The following is a 24,282-nucleotide window of genomic DNA, read 5'->3' as shown; positions in this document are numbered from 1 at the left end:
TGTTCCTGCTTGCTCCACATACCCCTTGATCCCATGTGCCCCAAGAACTATATCTAACTCATTGAAAACCTTCACTGTTTTGGCCTCCACTGCTTTCTGTGGCAGAGAATTCAACAGATTGTGACCCCTAGTTCTGGACGTCGTGGTTGTCGGAAACCTCCTTCCTGCCTTTACTCTATTATTTAATTCTTTTTGAATTTGATAAGTTTCTGTAAGATTCCTCCTCATTCTTCTAAACTCCAGTAAGTATCATCCTAACCAACTCAATCTTTCCTTATATTGATCCCCGGGATGGCAAGATGGATGTCTGGTAAACCTTCACTATACTCCGTGGCCAGATAAGGAGACCAAAACTGCACACGCTGTCAGGTGTGATCTTGCCAAGGCCAGTTGCAGCATGAGATCCTGCTACTGTACTCCAATCCTCTTGCTCTAAAGGCCAACAAACTACTTGCCTTCCTTACCGCCTGCTGCATGCTGACTGTTGGTGACTGATGTACAAGGACGTGCAGGTCTCATTTTCACCTCCACCTTTCCCAACCTGTTGCCATTCAGATAACTATTTTATTGTTTTTGCTACCAGAGTGGATAACCTCCAATTTTTCCACATTATCCTTCATCTGCCTTGCATTTGACAGCTCCATATTACTTACCTAAATCGCACTGTAGTATTTCTGTATCCTCCTCACGGTTTACCTCCCACCCAGCTTTGTGTCATCTGCAAACGTGGAGATATTATACTCAATTCCCTTTATCTAAACCATTAGTAATATATGGAGAATAGCTGGGAGCCAAGTACTGATTCCCACTATACCCCTCTAGTCTTTGGCAGAAAGGAGTGGCACGCTCAGAATTCTCTATCAATGTCAGTTCACCACCCCCAATTCCATGCTTTAATTTTGCATGCTAATCTCAAGTGTGATTTTTATGGGAAGCCTTCTGAAAGTCCAAGTAAACCACATCCACTGGATTCCTTTTATCAACTCTACTAGTTAATCCTTGAAATATTGCACAGGATTTGACAAGCATGGTTTCCCTTTTGTAAATCCTGTGTCTGGTCCTATCACTGTTCTCCAAGTAAAAGTAAAATACCGTAGATGCTAGAAATCTAAAATAGAACAAACAGAGAATGCTAAGGAAACTTAGTAGGTCTAACAGTACCTGTGGAGAAAGGAACAGAGTTTTAAAGTTTCCAACCCAGTAATATGCTTCAGAATGTTCTGAAGAGTCGTGTTTGACTTGCAATGGTAAAACTCCTCTCCACAGATGCTGCCAGACCTGCTGATTACTCCAGCATCCATTGCATTTGTTACTGTGTTTGATTGGGGTGGGTAAAGTTAGAAGTCACATGACACCAGGTTATAATCCAGCAGGTTTATTTGAAATAATGACCTTTTTAGAACATAGCCCCTTTGTCAGATGAAGTGAGAGAGAAGGTCACAGAACACAGAATTTATGGGCAGAGAGATCGAAAGATCTTAGAAATAGTGTGAGTGGAGTGTCTGCCTCATTTAATCAGATTATAGGTCATCCCTTTGTTATTCAGCTGTTGACACTTTACTCACACTGTCAAACACTTCAGATCATCTGCAGGGACTTATTATCTGACACTCCACTCACACCATTTGTATGATCTTCTGATCTCTCTGCCCATACGTTCTGTGTTCTCTGCGCTCTTCTCTCTCATTTCATCTGACAAAGCAGCTACACTCCAAAAACTCATGATTTCAAAACCTGTTGGACTATAACTTGATTTAGTGTGACGTTTGACGTTTATTACAGCGGGTATAGAATTTCTTCCCACTACCAATGTCTGACTAATGTGTCTGCGTTTTCTCTTTACCTCTTTTTAAGCAGCGTGGTTACGTTAGCTATTCTCCCAATCTTTAGGAACTGTGCCAGAATCTATAGAATCTTGAAAGATGACCATGACTATTCTGGACCACTTAATTCATACAGATTATCAGGTCTGGAGATTTATGGCTTTTAAACCCATCATTTTTCCAACACAATTTCCCCACTAATATTGATTTCCTTCAGTTCCTCCCTCACACTAGACTGTGTTCCCCAACATTGAAAATACGAAGAACTGTGAACGCTGGAATGCTGAAAGAAGAACAGAAATTGCTGGTGAACCTCAGCAAGTCTGGCAGCATCTGTGAAGAAAAAGTAGAATTTACATTGCAAGACCTGTGACTCTCTATTAGAATATTCAACGGCAATGCATAGACTGGATGCACAGATCCATGTGGAACACCACCAGTCACAGACTTTTAGGCAGAAAAACGCTCCTCCACAACTACCTCTTATCCTGTATGACCAAGCCAATTTGTATCCAACTTGTCAACTTAAGGTGGATCCCATGTGATATAATCTTCTGGACTAATCTGCCAGGAGAGACCTTGCCAAATGCTAATGCTTTGTCGCTTTGTGATAGTGTATTACAAAGTTCAATTTGTTCAATTTCTCTAAATAGTTATAATGTGAATTTCTCATGCAAACAGTTAGTTATAAGCTTTACTCCTTTGCAAAGAAAGGAAAATGCAGAGATGCTTTTTATTTAATTCTCTGGCTTGCACTTGTGCAAATGCTTTGGTTAAAGAATGATTGATTACATTTATCAATCAGGAATGAACTTGTATGACACTCGGCCCAAGGAGACCAAGAAAAGGGAAGGATTGGAAGTGAAACAGCTTCTTGTGTTCCTATAGCAGTTTCCAATTTAAAATGACAAACTATGGTTTCTGTTCTTTTATAAATAAGGGAATAGCTCAAAATAAATTGGTTTCAATGCTACCCAAATTTCCATCATCAAAATATGAGTTCAAGTCTGCTCGAAAACAAATTCAAATTATTTCTGAGACTCTAAAAGCAATGTGCTATTTGCTGCATTAGCTTGGTTGCTGGGAAAACATTCGGGCGAATTTCTAAGGAGTAAATTTGACAAGTGTTGTAGCGATACTTTTTCTTTTGTGTTATGAAATGTAAGGCACATTATGACTGGGACTGTTCTGTGGGCTGCTTTCCCAAAAAGTCTCATGAAAGTGGAGTCTCTGAGACTGCTCAAGAGTTAAGGTATTTGACAGCATAAATGCCAGGAAACAGCTTATAGATGTTGGGGTCCTAGAACCCACATTATACCAATCGAGTAAAAATGAATTTAGTTGTAATTGTTATACACTCCCAAGGGGCTGCAGGCTGAAATTTTCAGGGTCACCAGCTCTAGGCCACAAAAGCTGGTGTGGACTCCAATGAAATTACTACAACAGTGCTTCAGCCCCACAGGACCCACTCTTGCAGCTCTTCCCACCTGTCCAAAAGCTATCTTGTCTTCCCCCCTCCTAACCCTCCCACTGTCATTGGTCTCCCTAAGGAAATGTAACAGTTTTGAAAATTTGATTCAGGGACATGGTAGGAAAATCTTTGGAGAACACTAGCTTAGTCATTTGACAAAGATATCAGGGCACAACTAACAAACCTGCTGTCACTATGAATATAGTGAATAGCAAAAGTTTTAGACAAGATTAAACTAAATGCCAGGTGTGTTGAATTGAGATGTTGTTAATTTGAAGTGAATAGCAGTGTGTGATTTTTGTTTGCAGGATGGGAACATTACCTAGCCAGCAATGACTTGAAATTACAAGGTAGTAATGAAACAGTATAGTTTTAAGTCCAGATGATGTGACTTGGAGGGAACCTTACTGATTTCAGCATTACCAAGTTTCTGCTGCCTTGGCTCCTCTTGCTGGTGGAGCTAATGGATTTGAAAGGAGGAAGGTGTTACAGTAGATTGCTGCACCGAATCTTGTACGTTGTACATGCTGCTGCCCCTGCGTCAATGGCATGAATGTTGAAGACGGTTGATGGGCTGCTTTGTCCTGGATGGTGTCAACCTTCTTGAGTGTAATTGGAACTGTACTCGCCTAGGCAGGTTGAGAGCACTCCATCATTTTCCTGACATGTGCCTTTGTGATGGTGGGTTTGGAAAATGAGAGACGCACTATCGTATTTCTTATCTCCCATTGGTTCTTACAGCCACAGTATCTATATGGCTGGTCCAGTTCACTTTCTGGTTAGTGGTAATCTCCAGTATTGTGAGAGTTCAGCGATGTTAATGCCAAGGGATGTCAGGGGAAGTTTCATCAGCACATTTTTGTTTTTTGTTTCCAATCTCCAGCATCCACAACATTTTACCTTCGTTTTGGCAGCTACTCAGGATTTGTCTTCTATTTCTTTCAAGGAAGCTTAAGGGTGATATTGATTTTTTTTTTGTTGTTGAAACAAACACGTTTCTGTAATAGATCTTGTAGTCCGTTTAAATGGTCCTGTACCTTCCCATCTCTGTCTCGGTCTGCCTTGTCACTTTTAATGATTTAGGCACATGCACACGTGAGTCCTTCGGAATTGTAACCTTCATATTGTTTCCCCATGTTATTCCCACCAAGTGTATCAACCCACACTTGGCTGAACTGAGCTTCATTTGCTACCTTTCCACCCACTCCGCCATCTTGTCTATGTCCTTTTGGAGTTCTTTACTATACTCTACACAGAATACAATGCCCCAGATTTTATATCATCTGAAAAAATTGAAACTGTTCCCTTGTCCTGCAAGGTGTAGATCATTTAATATATATTAGGAAAAGCAACGGTTCCAACACTAACACCTGGGATCTCCACTATAAACCACCTCCCAGCCTGAAAACAAAATATCTATTGACCGTTATTCTGTGTCCTAGCACTAGGCCAATTTAATATTGTGTTGTTACTGTCCTTTTTTCTTTCATCCATGAGCTCTCTGAAGATCCACATTCATAGGTCTTTTGTGCAGCTCTGTATTGAATTTCTTCTGAAAGTCCACATACTCTACTCAAAAAGCATTGGCCTGATCAACCCTCTAACACTTCATTTTAAACACACAACTCCATTAATTTAACTGAACGTGATTTTCCTCCAGAATAACAGGCTAGTTCTCCCTATTAATGTACGTTTGTCAATGTGCTTATTAATTTTGTTAACTATGAAACCATTGTCGAGTGTTGTAAAACCCCATCTGTCCTTTTTAAGGAAGGAAATCTGCGGTCCTTACCTGAGCTGGCTACATTCTACTCAGTCATAAAACTTCACCCAGAAATCTAAGAAAAGAGATGAAACTGGATGGACCAGCCAGCATTAATCGGAGCACAGGAAATTATGGGGAGGGTGAAGAAAGGATAAAAAGAACGGGATGGAAATTTCAACGTACAATTTCAGTGAAGATACTAATTGCACAATAAGTGATTTGCTTGTCTGCTAGCTATCTCATATGCATTTCCTTAGGTTGTTTTTAAAGTTTTTTTAAGGAATGGTTAGTGTTGGGGTAGGGGGGAGCAAAACTAAAATAACTATCAGGAAATGTAAAATGAGGGTCATTGAATGTGGTGTATTTAAGAAAGAATTGAGAACTAAATATGCTGGGTCGAAGGTGTCAGTGGTGTAGTTATGTTCCTTAATGTTAGGTGAAATAGCCCCCATGGATTTGTACTTAAAAACTCATTTTGACATCTAAAATGTTAATGATTCCAAAACCATTCCTGTTCTGTTTTGAAAATCATGATAAACCTAGGGCCACATTATCTCAAGGTCAGTATGTCACTATATCTTTTTAGGGACATGCCAATGATAATATGACTGTATCACAGCCTGTGATCTGTGGGTGTAAAGGTTTCATACGCCATTTTGCCATGAGATCACTTGAAGCATGACATGCTACTGGAATTATCCTGCTCTTTGAACTTCTTACTTTTAATATTAATGCAGAGGCTCCATGCCTAAGAAATGGAGTTTGTATTTAATTGTTAGCTCTAAGAAACATCTGTTGAATCCTTCAATACCGTAATATCTTCAGCCAGTTTCTAACAGTATAAAGGATAATATAAGCAAGAGGCAAAACACTGACAAACACACATCACACATCAGTTTAAAACTAAATGTATTGTCGCAAGATCCTGAATCTATGCTTTTGCTCTACACTGTAGAGGGTTAATATTTGCTATGATAGAACATAGAACCTTACAGCGCAGTACAGGCCCTTCGGCCCTCTGTTGTGCCGGCCTGTGAAACCAATCTGAAGCCCATCTAATCTACACTATTCCATTATCATCCATATGTTTATCCAATGACCATTTAAATGCCCTTAAAGTTGACGAGTCTACTACTTTTGCAGGCAGGGCATTCCATGCCCTTACTACTCTGAGTAAAGAACCTACCTCTGACGTCTGTCCTATGTCTATCACCCCTCAATTTAAAGCTATGTCCCCTCATGCTAGCCATCACCATCCGAGGAAAAACGCTCTCACTGTCCATACTATCTAATCCTCTGATCGTCTTGTATGTCTCTATTAAGTTGCCTCTTAACCTTCTTCTCTCAAATGAAAACAGCCTCAAGTCCCTCAGCCTTTCCTCATAAGACCTTTCCTCCATACCGGACAACATCCTGGTACATCTCCTCTGCACCCTTTCCAATGCTTCCACATCCTTCCTTTAATGCGGCGACCAGAACTGTACGCAATACTCCAAGTGTGGCGGCACCAGAGTTTTGTACAGCTGCAACATGGCCTCATGGCTCCGAAACTCAATCCCTCTACCAATAAAACCTAACATGCCATACGCCTTCTTAACAACCCTATCAATCTTGGTGGAAACTTTCAGGGATCTATGCACATGGACACTGAGATCTCTCTGCTCATCCATACTACCAAGAATCTTACCATTAGCCCAGTACTCTCTATTCCTGTTACTCCTTCCAAAGTGAATCACCTCACACTTTTCCGCATTAAAATCCATTTGCCACCTCTCAGTCCAATTCTGCAGCTTATCTATGTCCCCTTGTAACCTGCAACATACTTCTGCACTATCCACAACTTCACCGACTTTAGTGTCATCCGCAAATTTACTAACCCATCCTTCTACGCCCTCATGCAGGTCATTTATAAAAATGACAAACAGCAGTGGCCCCACAACAGATCCTTGCGGTACGCCACTAGTAACTGAACTCCAGGATGAATATTTCCCATCAACCACCATCCTCTGTCTTACAGCTAAACAATTTCTGATCCAAACCTCTAAATGACCTCATGTATTATAATTGTTTACCAGTCACACTGGCCAATTGCATTGTTCTATTTTTGTTTTAATGATAGCAAATTACTATTTAAATGCAATTTGCTGCTACTCTTTTATCATTGATGACAATTCTTTTTATAAGACTCTCACTTTAGCATTCAAGTCTGCAGGAAGCATGCCATTTAAAATTGAATTATAATGTCATGCCTTTCTGATTTTCAGGGGCTTTTTTTAGTTGTACAATATATTAGAAAATTGAAGCATATTTTCCAGCTGGAGCAGTAACGAGACCGTGCTAACATAATGAGCAAAATTGATTTGAGTTTAATTTTATTTTATTCTAATGAAGCCACAGTCTGTACTATCTAATTAATAGTCAGTTGAAGTTTACAACTAGTTAAGAATTTATTGGAAATGTCTGTGTGTGGAATTCAAAAGGATATTACTGTTCATTCTTTTTCATTAAATATGACGACAGCATCGTGAGAATTTGTATATATTTATGTTGAACTGATTTAGTGAGGGATACAAAAGTGAATTGATGGAATAAAATGCACATTACAGCAGCAAAAATAAATAAAGTAAAACACTGGCAATTTTTTTTAATGTGTCCACATATAACTGGTAGATAGCTGGGGAAATGCCCAGGGTCTTTATCCGTCTCTTAATTCCACCTTTCCTTTCATCATTTTATTTTTTGCTGTCTTGGATTTGATTTTTATAATGAAAAGGAGAGTAACAATTATAAACATTGTCTGTATATTGTTTTGGTATCAATGCTGGAAATTCAAAATAGAAGTTTAAATTTGGGAAATGCACAGAACATCAGGTAACATTTTGTGGAGATCTTTGACCTGAAATGTTTATTGTTTGTCACCACAAATACTGCCTGATCTGTTTTTTAAGTATTGTCTGTTTTATTTTAAAATAAATATTGGCTCTTCAGAGAAATTCACACGGTGAATGAGAAAATGGTAATCATGAACAAATATTTTGTGTCTCATTTCAATAGAAGACAAAGATTGCTTACTAGATATAGAGGGTTTGATGAGTGGTGCTGCTACTTATAGCTACACCTCATAGGAGATCTTCTGCCATGATCTGCTACATTCAGTGATAATGGGAACTGCAGATGCTGGAGAATCCAAGATAATAAAATGTGAGGCTGGATGAACACAGCAGGCCCAGCAGCATCTCGGGAGCACAAAAGCTGACGTTTTGGGTCTGGACACTTCATCCGAGAGGGGGATGGGGTGAGGGTGCTTGAATAAATAGGGAGAGAGGGGGAGGCGGACCGAAGATGGAGAGAAAAGAAGATAGGTGGAGAGGAGAGTATAGGTAGGGAGGTAGAGAGGGGATAGTTCAGCCCAGGGAAGGCGGACAGGTCAAGGAGGTGGGATGAGGTTAGTAGGTAGGAGATGGAGGTGTGGCTTGGGGTGGGAGGAAGGGATAGGTGAGAGGAAGAACAGGTTCAGAGACTCCCACTTCCTACAGACTAAGGGGGTGGCCATGGGCCCCAGCTATGCCTGCCACTTTGTAGGTTACGTGGAACAGTCCCTCTTCCGCACCTACACAGGCCCCAAACCCCACCTCTTCCTCCGGTACATTGATGACTGTATCGGCGCCGCCTCTTGCTCCCCAGAGGAGCTCGAACACTTCATCCACTTCACCAACACCTTCCACCCAAACCTTCAGTTCACCTGGGCCATCTCCAGCACATCCCTCACCTTGCTGGACCTCTCAGTCTCCATCTCGGGCAACCAGCTTGTAACTGATGTCCATTTCAAGCCTAAAGACTCCCACAGCTACCTAGAATACACCACCTCCCACCCACCCTCCTGTAAAAATTCCATCACCTATTCCCAATTCCTCCGCCTCCGCCGCATCTGCTCCCACGATGAGGCATTCCACTCCCGCACATCCCAGATGTCCAAGTTCTTCAAGGACCGCAACTTTCCCCCCACAGTGGTCGAGAATGCCCTTGACCACATCTCCCGCATTTCCCACCACACATCCCTCACACCCCTCACACCCCGCCCCCTCCACAACCGCCCAGAGAGGATCCCCCTCGTTCTCACACACCACCCCACCAACCTCCGGATACAATGCATCATCCTCCAACACTTCCGCCATCTACAATCTGACCCCACCACCCAAGGCATTTTTCCATCCCCACCCTTGTCTGCTTTCCGGAGAGACCACTCTCTCCACGACTCCCTTGTTCGCTCCACACTGCCCTCCAACCCCACCACACCTGGCACCTTCCCCTGCAACCGCAGGAATTGCTACACTTGCCCCCACACCTCCTCCCTCACCCCTATCCCAGGCCCCAAGATGACTTTCCATACTAAGCAGAGGTTCACCTGCACATCTGCCAATGTGGTATACTGTATCCATTGTACTCGGTGTGGCTTCCTCTACATTGGGGAAACCAAGCGGAGGCTTGGGGACCGCTTTGCAGAACACCTCCGCTCGGTGCGCAATAAACAACTGCACCTCCCAGTCGCGAACCATTTCCACTCCCCCTCCCATTCTTTAGATGACATGTCCATCATGGGCCTCCTGCAGTGCCACAATGATGCCACCCTAAGGTTGCAGGAACAGCAACTCATATTCCACTTGGGAACCCTGCAGCCCAATGGTATCAATGTGGACTTCACCAGCTTCAAAATCTCCCCTTCCCCCACCACATCCCAAAACCAGCCCAGTTCGTCCCTTCCACCCACTGCATCCCAAAACCAGTCCAGCCTGTCTCTGCCTCCCCTAACCTGTTCTTCCTCTCACCCATCCCTTCCTCCTACTCCAAGCCGCACCTCCATCTCCTACCTACTAACCTCATCCCACCTCCTTGACCTGTCCGTCTTCCCTGGATTGACCTATCCCCTCCCTACCTCCCCACCTATACTCTCCTCTCCACCTATCTTCTTTTCTCTCCATCTTGCAGCCTTACATTTTATTATCTGCTACACTCATCTGTCTTGTTCCATCACACATGCATTGCAGCTATCATGTAAAGACTCTGATGTCTGCTTCCAAATGTGTGCTTAGGTTGACTTCAATTTGTTCTCCAGAACAGATCTCTGTTGTTTCCATCACTGAACAAGTGGCTAAAATACTGTGGTTTCCTTTTCTGGATGTCACTTTTCAGAGTTCTTTTTGCTGTTGCGATTTCAATCTCTTCAGTTGTTTTATGGTGTGATTTTTCTTTTTAACCATACAACTTAGCATCCACATGTCATAGGGATCTTTACTCATCCTGAGATCTTCTTATCCACAAACGTAGACAATATAGCATCTGAAGTGTGATGAACTTAAACTAATTAATATCAACAGGGAAGAAGTATTAGAGACACCTCAGTGGCTAAAAGCCAAGAAAACCTCAGGACTCGTGTCTGCAACCTAGCATTCTAAAAGAGGTAGTTGTAGAATCAGTGGATGCACTGGTCATGGTTTTCTAAAGTGGAATTTCCAAATTTGGTTAACGGTAAGTAGCAGAGAGCAGGGATAACTGGAAGGCTATAACTAGTGGAGTGCCACAGGATCTGAGGTCTGATTTCTGCTTTTTACAATCTATATTCTTGACTTGGGCAAAGAGACCGGGAGTAATTCATTGTATTCAAGCTTGCCAAAGACATGAAGCAAGGGTGAGATTTAAGCTGAGAGGCAGACAGTGGCTGCAATAAAATACAGATGGGTTAAGTAAGTGGTCAACAAATAGTACTTGGAGTGGGGAGGTGTGAGATCATTCTCCTTTGCACGGAAAAGAACATTTTTTAGATAGTGTGAATTGTGTAAGTGTTCAAATTCAGAAGGACTTGCGTGTTCCAGGATAAGGAGCACAAAGTTAGCATGTAGATACACCAAGCAACTCAAGGGATGTGGGCTTTGCTGACTGGACCAACATTTATTGCCCATTCCCAGTGCCCTTGAAGGTGGCGTTAAGTTGCTCCTTGCAACCCATTATGTATTGGTAGGCCCACCATGCCATTAGGGAGGGAATTTCACCTTTTTGAATTGGTGACACTGCAGAGAAGGTCAGAAGCAAAGAAACTGCAGTGAGTATGTTTGCTCCTGATTCCTCAAAGCCTGTCCACTATCTACAAGGAAAAAGTCAGGAATGTCATGGAATACTCCCCATTTGTCTAGCGAGTACAGCTGCAACAACACTCTTAGTTTGGTACCATCCAGGACAAAGCAGGCCATTTGATTAACCCCACTACAGCCACAAACAATGTGAAAATGGAACTTAGACCACACAAAGAATTGTTGTCACTCGTACAAATATTGACATAGATGCATCCTTTGGGTACATTTTTCACCCCACTGTTTATGGTTTCCTTATCACTTGTTGCAGACCCTTTTCTAGCTGTTAGGTCATGGACATATTGGTGCTACTGTGCCACTCAATGATGGATGTTGAAATGTCCCACCTACAGTTTATTCTGTGCCACTGTCATTAGTGCTTCCAAGTTGTGTTCAATATGGAGTATGTTAGCTGTTGAGGGTGGGTTGGGGATGTGGTGGGTAGTAATCAGCTGGAGATTTCATGCTTATGTTTGACCATATATGATGAGACTTTAATGGATTCAGAGTCAATGTTGAGGATTCCAAGGGCAACTCCCTCTTGACTGCATACCACGACGCCAGGAGGGATTGTTGTGTTGCTGTGACAGGATGTATTCTGGATGGTGAAGGTGGTGTTTGGGATGTTGCTGTAAAGTATGAGTCAATGAGTATGACCATGTCTCTGGCTGTTGCTTGTCTAGTCTGGGACTGGTTTTTGCACAAGCCCCCAAATGTTAGCAAGGAGGACTTGGCAGTGTCAGTAGTGCTGGGTGTGCCATTGTTATTTCTGATGTATCAGTTTGATGCCAGGTGGTCCATGGTAAATGAGGTTTAAGAAATAAAGTTGTGCTCTATATTGATGTTTCTGTAGTGGCTTGGTACAACTGAGTAGCCTGCGAAGGCATTTCAGAGGCAATTTAATGTCATTGCTCTGGAGTTTCATTCACACGTAGACCAGATAAGGAAAAGCCAGTAGTGACATTTAGAGAAAGAAATTTAATGACCGAGATGGATTTTTACAATAACCAATATTAAATTCATGGTCACTCTTCAGACTACCTTTTTCAATTTCAGAATTTCAATTAAATTAATAAATCTGTCAGCTACCACAGTGGGATTTGTATCTGTGTATCCAGAACATTAGCTTCTGGGTTGCTCGTCCGATGATGTTACTATTACGCCAGCCACCATCTCTACTACTCGTGGCCCTAACTCTTTGTTCAACTTTATCAGGAAATTTTTTTTATTCTTTTACCCTTAATGTTTATTACTAATGTTTGGTGGCGATTTGTGTTGAGTAGTTAGGAGCTTCGAGTACAAGATTATCAGATTGCATTTGTGCATCTGTTTTCATTATCCACTGCTGAATATTTGTTTGCAGTGTCGTTAGTTTGACAATAACTGTTGGAGTGACTTGCTGCAAAATTGTGTCATTAGGTGATATTAAATTAATGTAGCAAAAATGGAAACAGATTCATTAGTGTTCAAAGGTGGGCAGAATTAACAAAATTAAAACTTTTCAAAAGCATGCACGTGCACGACATTAAACTAAATGAAGTAACCTGACGAATTACAATGAACATGCAGAATTACTGCAACACTTCGCACAATGCACAATTTTCTTGGAATCAGTGATGACTCACTTTCTTGGCAATGAAGAGAGTAACTGACATAACTTGGTGGAAAAATATAGTTACATAATGAATATTACAGCTTTATTTTCATCATCTCCCTCAACTCTTTGTTGGTATAATGAGGGAAGTAGGCTTACTAATATCCTGTTTGAGCAAAAAAACGAAGCGAGAGTGTTGTTGCCTTCCTTATTTTGCTAATTGTAGCCCTTCTCAATCGGTGAAATCAGCATTTCGGAGTTATGTTTAAAGTAGGGCTTTGCTCAGTTGTGGTTGTTAATCAAGGTTTTTGTTTTTTTAATTGCTGATTTTTTTTTTGTCTAATTATGGTGATTTTCTTCCTGTTTCATAGGAAGGCTCTGATTTAACCCTATCCTGGTCACAATGTGGCCTGAAGAGTTCCAGGTTGAAGTTTGGGGAAAATCAGAGAAATATAGAAACATTTTTTAAAAAAATAGGAGCTGAAGTAAGTAGGCCGTTCGATCCTTCAAGTCCTTTCCACCGTTGAATATGATCATGGTGCTGATCATCCAACGTTGCACCCTGCTTTCTCCCCATACCCTTTGATTTCTTTAACCTTAAGAACTGTGTCTGGTTCCTTCTTGAAAACATTGTGTTTTGGCCTGAACTGCTTTCTCTAGCAGAGAATTACATAGGCTCGCCATGCTTTGGGTGAAGAAGTTTCTCCTGATCTCAGTCCTAAATGGCCAACCCCATATCCTTACTCTGTGATCCCTGGTTCTGGACTCCCTTGTCATCAGGATCATCCTTCCTGCATTTACTCTGTCTAGTTCTGTGGAATTTTATAGGTTTCTATGAAATCCCCCTCATTCTTGTAAAATACGGTGAATATAGTCCTAATGAATCCAGTCTCTCCATATTGTCAGTCCTGCTATCCCAGAAATCAGTCTGGTTTACCTCATTGCAGTCCCACCATTACCAGAACATCTTTCCTTGGATAAGAAGAGCAAAACTGTGCACAACACTCCAGATGTGGACTCATCAAGGCCTACTACAATTGCAGCAAGACATCCCTTTTCCTGTACTCGAATTGTCTCACTATGAAGACTAACATACCATTTGCCGCCTTCACCACCTGCTATACCTGTAAACTTACTTTCAATGGACTACACAATCTAACTGTTGATTTGAAGTAACTGTTAATGGATCTTAATAGGACATTAAAAATTGACCAAATTTTTTTTACATTAAGAAATATGGCAGAACCGGTAAATGGGATTAGGTTGCAGATCAGCCATGATCTCATGAAATAGTAGAACAGATTTGTAAGGCGAAATGGAGTGCCTGCTTTGTTGAAGAGTTTGCCCTCTTCCTGCCATCCTTGGAAAAGATCAGCTCAGTACACCCCTTTAGATTCTAGAGTAGATATTGCAGATAAAGTTGTATATTATTGAATCAATATGCCACTTAGCACAACAAATCTATGCAAAGATCTTTTAAAAGTGGCAGAACATGCTGGAAGTAATTAGCAAAGCACATAGCGTTTTGGGCTTGATTGCAATACAGGGGCAGTTGGTCCCTCTGCTGAATGGGCATCATTGTCTTTGCTGTTTGGAGATTAGGCCATGGTTACTCCTATAGGTCAGGTCTAACCAACCCAGGGATTGCAGGTGCGTCAGTCGAGGAGCCGTGCAGACATCTGTCAGGGGGCTAGGCTGTTCCTAGTTTGGGCAGCCTTCATAAATCAGTCCTTGTGGGATTAGGCAACAGTGGTCAGGAGAATACTGGAAGGCAGTGAATGGATTGTTGGGGAAAGTGGGAAACTAAAGTCTTGGAAAGGGCTGCATTATATTACAGTGCGGTGTGAGGGGGGGATAACAACTGTGAAAGGGAGCAACTCCAAATATAAGGATGAAAGCTGATCTAGCATAGGAGGGTATGGGTGGGTAGTGATTTTGCAAGTCACCATGACACTGGATTCAGTGGGCTATGGGGATGGTGTAGGAGGCAGCAATTGGAAATATTTATGGCCAAATAAAACAGTTGGATGGGAATGTGGGGAGCCCAAAAGCTGATGGAATTGATTGGGACAGCAAAACAAAATGGAACATGAAGAGTTTGGTGGGTGTAATTCTAATTATCAAGCGGAACTCCCAGTAGTGTGAAATGGATAACATTGTTTTCATTCAAACCTCAAAAGTGCAATCAGGAAGACAAGATGTTTGCCAACTTATTCAAAGTAGGTAGAGTAAATTCATTTTCTCGTCTGGGGTATGTTTGCAATATACCGGGGGAGTTGCATTAATCAAGCATCCATCAGGCTGCACTTCTTCTGTAACTCCTGCATTGACTGGTATTACATTTCAAACCTTGACCTCAAGTACCAGTGACTGATCGACATGTAATTACCTTTTTACAAAAACCATTCCACTGATCTCAAAGCTGCAAAGGCCTCAGAGCTGATATCTTTGCAGAATGAAGTGTCAGAAAGAAAGAATGAATGTGGTCTGTTATAGTCAGTCCTGCATTTTTTGGGCAGGCAGTGAAGGTATATCCTGAGACTGAAAACCTCCCAATGTTGTTTGGTGAATGTTGCAACGCATGCATCTGAATGAAGTGAAATAACTGAGGTCCATGGAAAGACATTTCACTACTCTCCTGGGAGACCTGTATTTCCATACTGTATCACAGCCTAACATGAAGCCTCATTAATGCTTGCTACAACTTCTCAAGAATCACATCCTGGAAAAGCCATTCTGGCTCTAATACTCTTCACAGAATATCAATGCACCATCCCGAAGGAATGCATCAAGAGCAGGTGCTGTTTTCACTATCCCAGCCATATACAGACACCTCAAGAGGAAGCGGCATGGTACTAATAACATTGGTGGTCTCTTCCAACCTTAGACCCAGTTTGCTCAAGTGTTACTGACCAACCCTGCCTGCTATCCCTAAGCTTGAGTATTTGTACAAAGTTATTAATGAACAGCAGATGGAACTACCCTCTGTCTAGACCTAGGAAGGTTCCTTATCTCTGGTAGTCCTTTCAGTTCCAGAGACCTCGGGCATTTCTCTCTCAACCAGTTGCGAAGGCATGCCAATGATCAAGGGTTATGGGGAGAAGGCAGGAGAATGGGTTTGAGAAACGTACCATGATCGAATGGGAGAGCTGACTCAATAGGCAAAATGGCTTAATTCTTCTCTGGGTTCTTTTGTTATGATGTGGGCACCAAATTATGATCACAAGTCAAATCTAGATAAAGTACCCACCAAATACTGTTCCACTGAAGTGGAAGACTCAACTGGTGGTGAGTGCCGGTGAAAGCCTTACAGGAACATCCTCAGAGTTGTGGCTTCCTTTTGCAAAGTGGAAGTGGATCTGACACACTCAGGCTCTGGCATCTGTGATTGTGTGGGTGTTACTGGTGCCTAAGTTAAGAGAAGCCTTTGTAGGGCTAGAAATTTGAGTATCTTAAGAATGAATTAACAGAGGTGGTAATGTGAGAAAGGTGCAGTGCAGTACAATGAAGCCTACTGTATTAACTAAGTCAGAAGTCACACAACATCAGGTTATAGTCCAACAGGTTTATTTGAAATCACAAACTTTCAGGGTGCTGCAACTTCACCTGACAAAAGAGCAGAGCTCCAAAAGCTCGTGATTTCAAACAAACCTGTTGGCCTATAACCTGGTGTCGTGTGACTTCTGACCTTGTCCACCCAGTGCAACACCAGCAACTCCACATACTGTTAACTGATCCGGGAGCTATCAGTGTGCTCATGTGAGTGGTCTCCGGCTAATTCCATGATCTTCTCAAGGAGCAGGGAAACTAATGTCGGCAACTCCCATCCTGTCTTTGCCCTCCCGGCCTGCTTGGGTGGCAGTTTCTCCTGGAATGAGTAAAAAGATGATAGAGTAAGATTAACTTGGATGGAACAACTGTTTTATGGTGATGTGGAAGCAGAAGTGGTGAGGTGTCCCATTTAGTGAGTGAGGAAGAGTAGAAGCAGAAAGGGTTAGTAGTTTGGAGAGATTTGGGTAAGAGCTGTTGAATGGAGTAGCTGTGAACAAGAGTGAGAGTTGTAGGTGGTCAGCCTTGGAGAGATCAGTATGTAGTGGCAGAGTTAGAGTATGAGGTAGCGGAGAGAAGATAATGGTACTTACTCTTGGAGACTGCAGCAGAACGTGGACTTTCTTACTGCACAACTGGATGTTTCATTTAGTCTGAGAAACAGCACTGTCCCAAGACCACTGTCTAGATTCAGACTGGCTGGATCTGTGGGTCCAGCAGTGGCAAGCACTTCTGAGCTACTCCTTTCTTATGATTGGATGAGCCTGATGCTGAAGAAGATGGTTTATAATTAATTATGAATGGTTAATTGCATGCGAAATGTTGACAGGCACCAGTGGAATGCCCAACCTGAATCTCTCTGAAAATGACAGTCAGAAAATGAGAACGTTTACTCTATCAACTTGAGGGGGAAAATAAAAATCGTCAATCTCCTCTTGTGCTGTTTAACTGTTAGTTTTTTCCCTTGAAGCTGTGTTATTGTGAATGGCCTGTATGAGTATGAGACAAAAACCTTCAACAAAACGTGCCTTTTTTCTTTCCAGCAGTACTCCAGTTCTGTGTGACCAAACGACAATGTATTCCAAACACAATGGAAAGTCTCTTCTTTCTGCACCTTTTCCATACACCAAGATTTTACATCCCTGCATCAAATCTCTTCTCTAAGGAAAATCACCCCAGCTTCTCCAATCTAACTGGAATAAATCACATTTTCACAATCAGTTGTCATATTTCTGCACATTACAACAATGACTGCATGTCAAACATATTTAATATCGCTCTCAATCACTTTGAGATGTCCAAACATTGTGAAAAAGTGTTCTGGAAAGACAAATTTATTCTTTCACATTGTTAACCGAAACAAAGACCTGTGACTGAGGTCAGCAATTGCAATGGAACTTCCTTTTGTCAGAAATTTTGTTGGCCAATAGAGTTTACTAGTTATGCAGTTGATCAAAATGATACGAAGATGTTCTGTCAAACCATTATCAAAGCCATCATTATTAAAGTAATTAGATGATAGCCTAAGTGAATGTGGATTAGCAAATTGGCCAGAATTTACTTTATCAGGGCATCTAATAATATCTGCCACTTAGTAGACATGACCTGGAGAATTTAGCTCAAAATAGTTTTGTCCATATTGTTGCTGAAAGTCTAAGCTGAGAATGGTGTAATGAGGATAAGGCGTCATTCGGAACCCAAGTGAACAGGACACTAAAAAGACAATGTTGTTGAACAGTGAGATTCAAGTATTGGGGAAATAAATAGGCTGAATTCACCCCTTCTCAATGTGGTAGCAAATTTGTCAAAGAAAGGATGGCTAAAGGTGAGATGCCAGAAGCTATAAGCTGATTGCATAGTCCTGCCCATTAGTCTCAGTCAGCTGTAATTAACAGTATTGAAGTGCACGCTGGAGGACTGAAGACGTTTAGAGGGTTCATTTATCACTTAGTTGGACTGTTGATGAAGGAAACTGAACTTTCAGGTCGAACGAGGTTTGGTACCAGAACTCCAGCATTCTATTTATAGAAAGGGTGAAGTTTTAACTAGAGAGTTTTGCTTGAACAGGTTTCAGGTATCACGAACCCGGTTTTATTAATTGCAAATAAATGCTGTTTTCTAAACGTGTTGATTGTGGTAATGTTTTGTTGTCTAAAGATCTTGTAAAAAGTCCTATGTTAATATAAACTCCTTTTTAGTTTTATCATATCAATTTTTCTGTGTTGATTGGACCAATAACAAATTAATTGCACTCAACTGTAAACAGAATAGACATTGAATATACTTCAGGAAAACGACTCCAAATCCTGGAATTGTATAAAAGCTTTGGGAGTTTTTTTTTCTGGCTGCAAAAAGCAACCTAGTGTGGTCTTTGACTGCCAGGAATTAGGAGTAACAGTCATGGACACTGTGAAGGAAAAATGTAGCTCCATTTCTCTCATCTGGTAATTCCAGTATATTCTTGACGTTGACTGTGTCTCAATAGTATAAGGCAAGTTCTAACAGCCTTGAAATTTGTAATGTTGGAGACATGCAAGAAATGTTTTCTCTTATGTGGATTTTCAGTCCCTCCTCTCTCATACCTTCACCCTGTCTGTGTATAGACACATAGACATGGTATTTGGTAAAGGTGTGGTGCGCAGTTCCATAAATGTATGGGAGTAACCACATCATGGAAAAAGATATTTCCCCTCTAGCGATGTTGGCTCTGGGGGGGCGGGGGAAGAGAGAGGAAAATTGAGAACAAAAAAAACCATCTTCATAAGAGTGATTCATAATGAACAATTTAGTTGTTGCCACAATGACTCAAATCAACAAAATGTGTGACAAACTGTTACAAAAATTCTTCAGCTTACTGAAAATTAATGCATAAATATGTGAACATTTCAATAAAGTAATATCCTATGATGGTGTTGTGGACAATTTGATGATGAAATAGGGAACCTAATATTTACTGTTTGTATCTGCTTAGACTGGTGAGACAAAAAAAAGAATTAGGAATAGGAGCAAGAGGGCAGTGCAATGGTTCAGTGGCTGGCAATGCTGCCTCATAGCGCCAAGGACCTGTGTTCAATTCCACCCTCTGGCGACTGTTTCTGCCTGGGTTTCCTCTGGGTGCCCTGGTTTCCTCCCACAGTCTGAAGATGTGGAGGTTAGGTGGATTGGCCATGCTAAATTGCCCATAGTGTTCAGGGATGTGCAGGCTGGGTAGGTTTAGAAAGTGATGCATCTATGTAATTATAAACAGTTGGGGCTCCTGCATGAATGTCCTTTGTCATATATTTGTCAGGGTTTCCTGTCCTCCTCTTCCACTTACCCTGTCTTTGCAAATTGATATGTGCCCTGTCATAGTTAACTACTTAAATTTCAAAGTTAGAAGTTTCACTCGGCTGTTATCTGTATTTAGAACATAGAACATAGAACATAGAACAGTACAGCACAGAACAGGCCCTTCAGCCCACAATGTTGTGCCAACCATTGATCCTCATGTATGCACCCTCAAATTTCTGTGACCATATGCATGTCCAGCAGTCTCTTAAATGACCCCAATGACCTTGCTTCCACAACTGCTGCTGGCAACGCATTCCATGCTCTCACAACTCTCTGCGTAAAGAACCTGCCTCTGACATCCCCTCTATACTTTCCACCAACCAGCTTAAAACTATGACCCCTCGTGCTAGCCATTTCTGCCCTGGGAAATAGTCTCTGGCTATCAACTCTATCTATGCCTCTCATTATCTTGTATACCTCAATTAGGTCCCCTCTCCTCCTCCTTTTCTCCAATGAAAAGAGACCGAGCTCAGTCAACCTCTCTTCATAAGATAAGCCCTCCAGTCCAGGCAGCATCCTCGTAAACCTCCTCTGAACCCTCTCCAAAGCATCCATGTAACTAGTTAACATCATTTATACAATTATTGTGTCTAACTCTAGAATGAATTAAACCACAGCCCCCGCAGCTCTTATGCTGCAGTGGTAATGTCCCTACCTCTGGTCCAGCCGGCACAGTGTAAAATTTCACTTGACCCAGCGGTGTCTCCGAAAATGTCTGAACGGCAAAGCGCAAAATTTGAGGCACGGTTCAATCAGACTGGTGTTAAGTACAGTCCCGCCCAGTTCTCATCAAAAACCATTGTAAAACTGCGAGGTGCTTTTGCAGTAATTAGATTGGAGGTGCACTGCTAATTTCAGCTCACTGCTATCAGTTATGCACATTCAGACCCTCAAGACATGTTGGAAAAATTGTTTAAAAACAGCAAAAAGTATTTGCAGATGATGGTGGTGTGTGCACTGATCCAGCTGTAGTTTTACATAATCATTTATTACTTGACACAGCATGAAGCTACGATTCTTGTTGTGCAAATGAGATTTGTTCTTTACTAGGTTTCATAATGGACATATGGATCTGTGCACATGAGTTACTGACTTTGGATAAACGTCTGTAAAATTCAACTTGTACCATTTCTTCAGTTTTGAAAGTGATCTTTGCAATTGCTTTGGACGGAACAAAAATGGAGTCAAAATCAGCTCACCCTAATGTCAGTATTCCCAGCTTTGATGAACATCGTGAGAAAAAAAAGCGATACACTGTAAGTATAGAACAAAGGTTTCTTTGGCGAGCTTTCTGGAAACTTTGCTGATAAAATATTTTAAATAGTTCACCACGAATGTTACGTAACCAAGTATTTGGCCCATGTTAGTAAGCAGAATACTTTCTTAGTATGGCATCGATATGGGAATTTGTTTGGATTTTTAAAATGTAAGTAGTTTGTATGACTCTTCATTTTCGCTCTTTCTCAATCTGTCTCATAGCTTCTCTCTCACACACACTATCTCTCTCTCTCACACAGCACACACACTGTGTCTGTCTGTCTCTCTCTCTCACACACACACACACAATCTCACACTCACTCTCATACGCATACACACTCTCTCTCACACACACTCTCATACGCATACACACTCTCTCTCTCTCTCTCACTCACACACACACACACACACACACACACACACACACTCTCTCTCACTCTCATACGCATACACACACTCTCTCTCATACACACACACACACACACACACACACACACACACACACACACACACACACACACACACACACACACACGCGCACAAGCATCTGGCTCGGCCAACCACCGTTAGGAACAATGCTGTGAACATGCACACAGTGCGCATAATATTTACTTAGGATAAAGCAAAACATGAAATTCCTACTGAACAAGGATAGCTGGAATGTTGTATGCCTTATTACAGTTGATGGGTCAGCTGGGTGTGATGACTTCTTAAAAAAACTTTCTTTTGTAACATCTTGTTTCTTCTAACAACAGGTTTACAAAGTGCTGGTGACAGTTGGTAGGAATGAATGGTTCGTCTTGAGACGCTATGCCGAATTTGACAAATTGTACAACACTGTAAGTGTGGAGTGTCTTATGTTATTGCACAACAATACCTGATTACGCTATTCCACAGGTCACATCATCCAAGTCCTTATTGAAAATCAATCCAAATGAACCTTTCAGATGTTTTATTTTTCAGAATGTTCATCGAGTTCTCATAAGATGTCATGTTCACTGTCTGAATTATTGTATGATTCTGTTATCTGTAGTGTCAACATTTTTACTTTTAATCGTATCTCTCGCTTATCCTAGAACTTGCTGCTTTCAGTTAAAGACACTCTCTAGTGTAAGGATCAATCTTCTAATATATATTACTCACTTATTTTGAATATTTTTCTAAACGTTGTAATATGAGTGCTAACTACAGCGAGTGTAGTTGAGGTTATAATTTTCACTGTACTTCCAAGGTCAGGATGGAAAAACATTAGACCTTACACAAATGCTGGGAGCTGAGTTTATCTCACACTTAATACTGCTTTATCCCAAGTGATGACGCAGTCAACATTTTTTAAAAAATTTTTGTGGTGTATTAAGCTTTTCATTTCCAAATTATAAACTGGTTTAGGATTGAGCTTTAATGTCAGGTTAGATATTTTATGCTTGTATTGATTATAAAATAGTTACAAGTCTTTTAAAAAAAAATTAATAGCAAGCAACTCCAAGGTTGGACTATGTAAATTCTGACGTTTCAGTGCAGAACTGTGGGTCCATCATGCGGATGAGATGCTCACACAGGCCCCATCTGCCTGCTCAGGATTGAAGATTCTATGACATTTTTATAAGAGTATTGCCCTGTGTCTAAGCCAGCACTTACTCGTCACCTCAATTTAATAATGTTTGTTTTAAACATTTTTATTAAAATACCATTTTTATTCTTAGATCATGCTTGTTTGAAAGTAAAGCAAAACATAGATTTTAATTTTCAAAAAAAAGCAGTTTCATTGGTTTAACAATCCTGAATTCTGAATGTTAACACATTATAACTGATTGCAGTTTAGTTGTTATTATAAGTTCATAGTAATATCTTCCTAGACGGTTTTTGGCCACTTGTTTATCACTTGTATGTTCCTGCTTTCTCCTGTTCTGTTCTAATTTTCTTTTAAGCCACTGAACAAAGTGTGATTGGAAGTGTTGAACATAGGAAATATACAAAACTTCTCATGTGAATTAGATGTAAAATATACACACGTTTTTGATGAGGCCTTGGATCAACCCCTTCCTTGCAGACTTGAATGATTAAAATTAGAATACCAGGACGAGAAGCTGTGTCTTTTAGGATCTGAGCAGCCCCTCAGTCAGTAGCATTGCTGCTGAGGGAATCCTAATGATGAATATTGAGATCCCCAAATGACAGCATATTCTCTGTGCTTCCTCCTAGTAGTGTTTACTGCAGAGGAGAACCGATTCATTAGTGAGTGGTAGGTGACAATTAGCAGGAGGTTTCCTTGACCATGTTCGATCTGTTTATAACCACCCATGAGACTTCCTGGGGCTCAGAGTCATTGTTGAAGACTCCCAGAGCAAATTTCTCACAACAGTATATCACTACACCACCACACCTCTAGTGGATCTGTTCTGCCAGTGGGACGGGACATAACCAGGAATTCTGAAACAGTAGGATCAAACTGGGGATATGTATTCCAGCAGTGTCTCTGACATCAGTGTTTTCCTTTGTTTATTTGGTGCATATAACATCTCAATGGTTGGTCAGAACTGCAGCTAGAAATTTCACAACAGCTGCTTGCTGATCTCAAGTTATGTGATCAGATCATTTCTATGTGGGGAATACATTTAACTGTGGTGCCAAAGAAACAGGTTGGGCAAATTACTAAGCGTGAAGAATGTTCCAAACCATAAACTACAGGGTAAAATCATGAGATCCACTCGTTCTTCTATACGATCAAGAATCACCCTTCTACAGCTCCTGTATTGTGAATTCTCTGCTACAGAAGCATGTTAAATAAAAGTGACTTTTGGAAATTTAAATACTTATATAGCTTTTTCTGTCTGTTAGCTTAAGAAGCAATACCCTCAATTTCCCCTGAAGCTTCCTGCGAAAAGAATATTTGGAGACAATTTTGATCCAGGTAATATCAACCATATATCAACCATATCAACTAATAATTTAATGTGGTTGATTTTGCTTATGTGGAGTTAGAGTTGAATTTCACTTTGTTTTCCTCCTCCAGAAATATGTATTAATTTTCTGTAAGAGTATTATTGAGTAATAAATACCTCTTGTAAAAGAGATTTAACATCATAATTTCTTGGATTTTATTTAGGAATGGTTTTCAAGAAGTAAGAGCCTTCGTAGACCATATGTATTGTTGAGCCTGCTCTGCCTTCAATATAATTGTGGCTTATCACAGGAAATAACCTAGTGAATTTTGTCCATACTTAGTGTCCATACTTGTGGACTAAAAGGTCTGAGTTAAACACCCACTTGTCCTGGTGGTGTGCCTGACAGGTTGATTTAGAAATTTCAGACAGTGCTGTTTTAGTGCAGTGGTTGGGTTCCTACTCCAAGACAGGAGATCTGGGATC

At 41.1% G+C, this 24,282-nt stretch overlaps 1 protein-coding gene across 5 annotated transcripts in view; it reads left to right on the top strand.

The window, feature by feature from the left end:
• sgk3 (serum/glucocorticoid regulated kinase family member 3) overlaps positions 1-24,282 on the top strand; it is a 79,112-nt gene that overhangs the window by 14,036 nt on the left and 40,794 nt on the right. For 4 of the 5 annotated variants that reach the window (XM_048529817.2, XM_059645891.1, XM_048529814.2 and 1 more), the window contains exons 2-4: positions 20,708-20,913; positions 21,670-21,753; positions 23,753-23,825. In XM_048529817.2, the coding sequence (XP_048385774.1) occupies positions 20,836-20,913; positions 21,670-21,753; positions 23,753-23,825 (235 nt within the window). In that variant the 5' untranslated portion in view covers positions 20,708-20,835. The remainder of the gene's footprint in view (positions 1-20,707; positions 20,914-21,669; positions 21,754-23,752; positions 23,826-24,282) is intronic. The other variant, XM_048529815.2, reaches the window with a different exon arrangement.

This window comes from Stegostoma tigrinum, chromosome 5 (genome assembly GCF_030684315.1).
Source record: "Stegostoma tigrinum isolate sSteTig4 chromosome 5, sSteTig4.hap1, whole genome shotgun sequence".
NCBI lineage: Eukaryota > Metazoa > Chordata > Chondrichthyes > Orectolobiformes > Stegostomatidae > Stegostoma > Stegostoma tigrinum.
The sequence above is the reverse complement of the archived record's forward strand: the minus strand, read 5'-3'. Positions and strand labels throughout refer to the sequence as shown.